General features: G+C 27.3%; 1 protein-coding gene across 1 annotated transcript; it reads left to right on the top strand.

Annotated features, from left to right (window-relative positions):
• The first annotated feature begins 486 nt into the window (after window positions 1–486).
• On the top strand, window positions 487–2,581 carry LOC148935932 (mevalonate kinase-like). The gene is made up of 2 exons (XM_089079301.1): window positions 487–1,709; window positions 1,828–2,581. The coding sequence occupies exons 1-2, from the start codon at window positions 744–746 to the stop codon at window positions 2,083–2,085; spliced, it is 1,224 nt and encodes a 407-aa protein (XP_088935427.1). The 5' UTR covers window positions 487–743; the 3' UTR covers window positions 2,086–2,581.
• The last annotated feature ends 312 nt before the right edge of the window (window positions 2,582–2,893 follow it).

Raw genomic sequence — 2,893 nt, 5'->3', positions numbered from 1 at the left:
TGTACAAATTATAAAATGAATATTTAAATCTTCAATCTTGATATACAATCCTAATTCTACATCGATGTCAGATCTTCTATGTATGGTTGTTTTGTTTATATGTATATTTATGTATCATATATGTTCAGTATGCCTGTCAAAGTCATATTACGATAGAGGGATTATTATTTTTCACATTGTTTTAACAATCGCTGCAGGAAGATATTGCTCAAAGTGCGTTATTTTCTGAAGAAAATAATAAGTTAGTTTTAAATATTCAGGTAAAATTTAGTTATCTCTGATTTATTTAAAAAGAGAATCTTTGAATGATATACATTCTCAGATTACGTACATTTTAATTATTTTTTATTAAAACACAGTATATATTTAGAAATTATACATTTCAGTAATCAAATATGTGTAATCTAGCTATTTGTACAAAGAGAAATAAAGATAATTTATGGTCTCCTTATGACAATATGAAAAAAATAAGAAAGACAATAAAATTTGGTTAAATCCTGTTTATGTATTTTATGTATTGACGCTAATGTCACCGTTTTGATTAAAATTTATCAAAATCAGCGTTACTGAATTATTTATTTATGTGACACAAAGTAAGGAATAAATATATTATTTGATATTTGTGTTTTAGGTACAGATACATTTAAGGAATCTACGGATGCAAAATCTGATTCTGTCTTTTATCTAATACAAACTTGACGCTAATTTTTTGGATACTAGATATATTTTCTTTTGTGAGAAATATGTATAAATTTAACTTGATCGCACCGGGAACAGTGTATTTACATGGAGAACATATAATGGGATATAATAAAACTTGCGTAGCTGCCAGTTTAAACAAGTGCACTTGGCTTTCGTTCCATTCACTACCTTTATCTCAATCATATCAGACGGGATTTATTAAAATACATTTTATCAACATCAAGTTAACCATAGAGATACCCTTACACACAATTCTCTTTTTTTTTCCAACTAATTTAACTCGTACTTTTACTGATACTGAGTTCTACGAAAAAATAATAGATTTTGTCAACATCATGTTAACGAAATGCTCAGGCACATTTAATCCGAGAATTGAAGAACACCAAGCAAGCTTACAAGCGTTCGTTTATCTCTTAATTGATATCAGGTGCAAGGAACAAATTAATCTTACATCTTTTACAGTAAAAGTAAGGACAGAAATAATGACGAGATATGGTTTAGGCAGCTCCGCATCATTTGCAGTATGTCTCGCGGCGTGTTTTACCCACTGGTCTCAACTGCAAAAAGGATCTTCTCTTCGAGAGCTTGATAAAGAAAAAATTATGGAATATGCTTCCAAGTGCGATTCAGTTATATTCAATTCTTCGAATAGAATCTCAAGTAATGTATCCGTGTATGGCTCAATGACAATATTCGATGGAGTTTTACAAAATCAGGCGTTCACTCATATGCTGGTTCTAAAGATTTTATTAATCTTTTCGAAAGTTAGCGACGGAAGTTTACCTATGCACAATATGTACGTACGCAATATATGCAAACAAAATATGCAAAGATATATGATAAAACATTTAGACTCGTTTACTGATTCACTTTTTAATAGTATTGATGCTATATCTAAAAAATGTATTGAAGTATTCCGCGAAACAGAAAAATCGCATAGAGAATATTTAAATAATCCTGGTATAAAGATGAAATTGCTAACTCACATATATCGCACGAAATTACCAGTGAGTGTCATTTTACAAATTTTGATTTTATTTTGTTTTCTATACATTTGTTCGTCTTTAACAATTCATATACATATTGACTAAAACTTGTAATCTTCATATATATGTACGCTTTCAGAAACTCATTCAAATGAATCAAGCGTTACTGAAGACATTAGGCGCCTCGTCTCCAAATATAGATTTCCTTTGTAATATTGCGTGGAAGCATAATCTTATAGGAAAGCTCACAGGTAAAGATAAAGGAAAATTCATGTTCATTTTGCTGCCATCGGATATAAAGGTCGAAGTCATCACTGCAATCATAGAAGAATTCAAGAAACATGCTTTAATTACCGTGATAACCGATTTATTTTCCGATGGAGTGAGATTGGAATAGGATGATGTAATTAATCATATAATAGAAGTGATTAAATATAGCAATATATGAATATAATTTTAACAAAATGGCAAATAGTAGTTGAAATAGAAAACAATACAAAATATTTGTTATAAAAATAATATTAAAAGTAATAGTAAAAAATAGTAGGAAAGATTGGCATGCTATTTAAAATGAAAATATTAATATACTTACACATATAAGTATAATGTATTCATTTTAGATTCATTTATTACTATCTTTTAGAATATGAGAGATCACCTGACACGGGCAATAAAATTAAGGAGATTTTAGAATATATAATAAATTAATTAATATATTTTTTACTACATTGTTTTTATAACATGTGCAAAATTTTGATTTTCACGTTTAAGATATATAATTGTTCATTTGTTCTATACATATGTATTAAACAATAATGCAAATAATGCAAATAAATTTACAAAAAAATGTATGTGATTTTGTATCAGCTTATTAATAAATAATATTAATAATATCAATGTTAATAAACTGTCAAAACTGACATATTTCTATTGATGAGGTAAATGTACATATACGCAGGGTTTGATAGTTATCTTGTAAAAGTTATAATTATAGTTCTTTCCTTTTAAAAAATAACTAGTTATCAATTTTAAAATTATTTTTTTATGAGATGTATGTTTATTATCGCAATATTAAGAAAAAACTATTTATCATTGTTTATCATGATTCATCATTAATTATAGAATTGTTAGATCACATATGGACTTCAAAGTAATGTAAACCGCAGCCAAAAAATTATTAATAAGTATAGCTATTATATTTTTCA

The sequence above is a fragment of the Pogonomyrmex barbatus genome, unplaced genomic scaffold, assembly GCF_055798465.1.
Source record: "Pogonomyrmex barbatus isolate J1 unplaced genomic scaffold, ASM5579846v1 scaffold3, whole genome shotgun sequence".
In the NCBI taxonomy this organism is placed as follows: Eukaryota; Metazoa; Arthropoda; class Insecta; order Hymenoptera; family Formicidae; genus Pogonomyrmex; species Pogonomyrmex barbatus.
The sequence above is the reverse complement of the archived record's forward strand: the minus strand, read 5'-3'. Positions and strand labels throughout refer to the sequence as shown.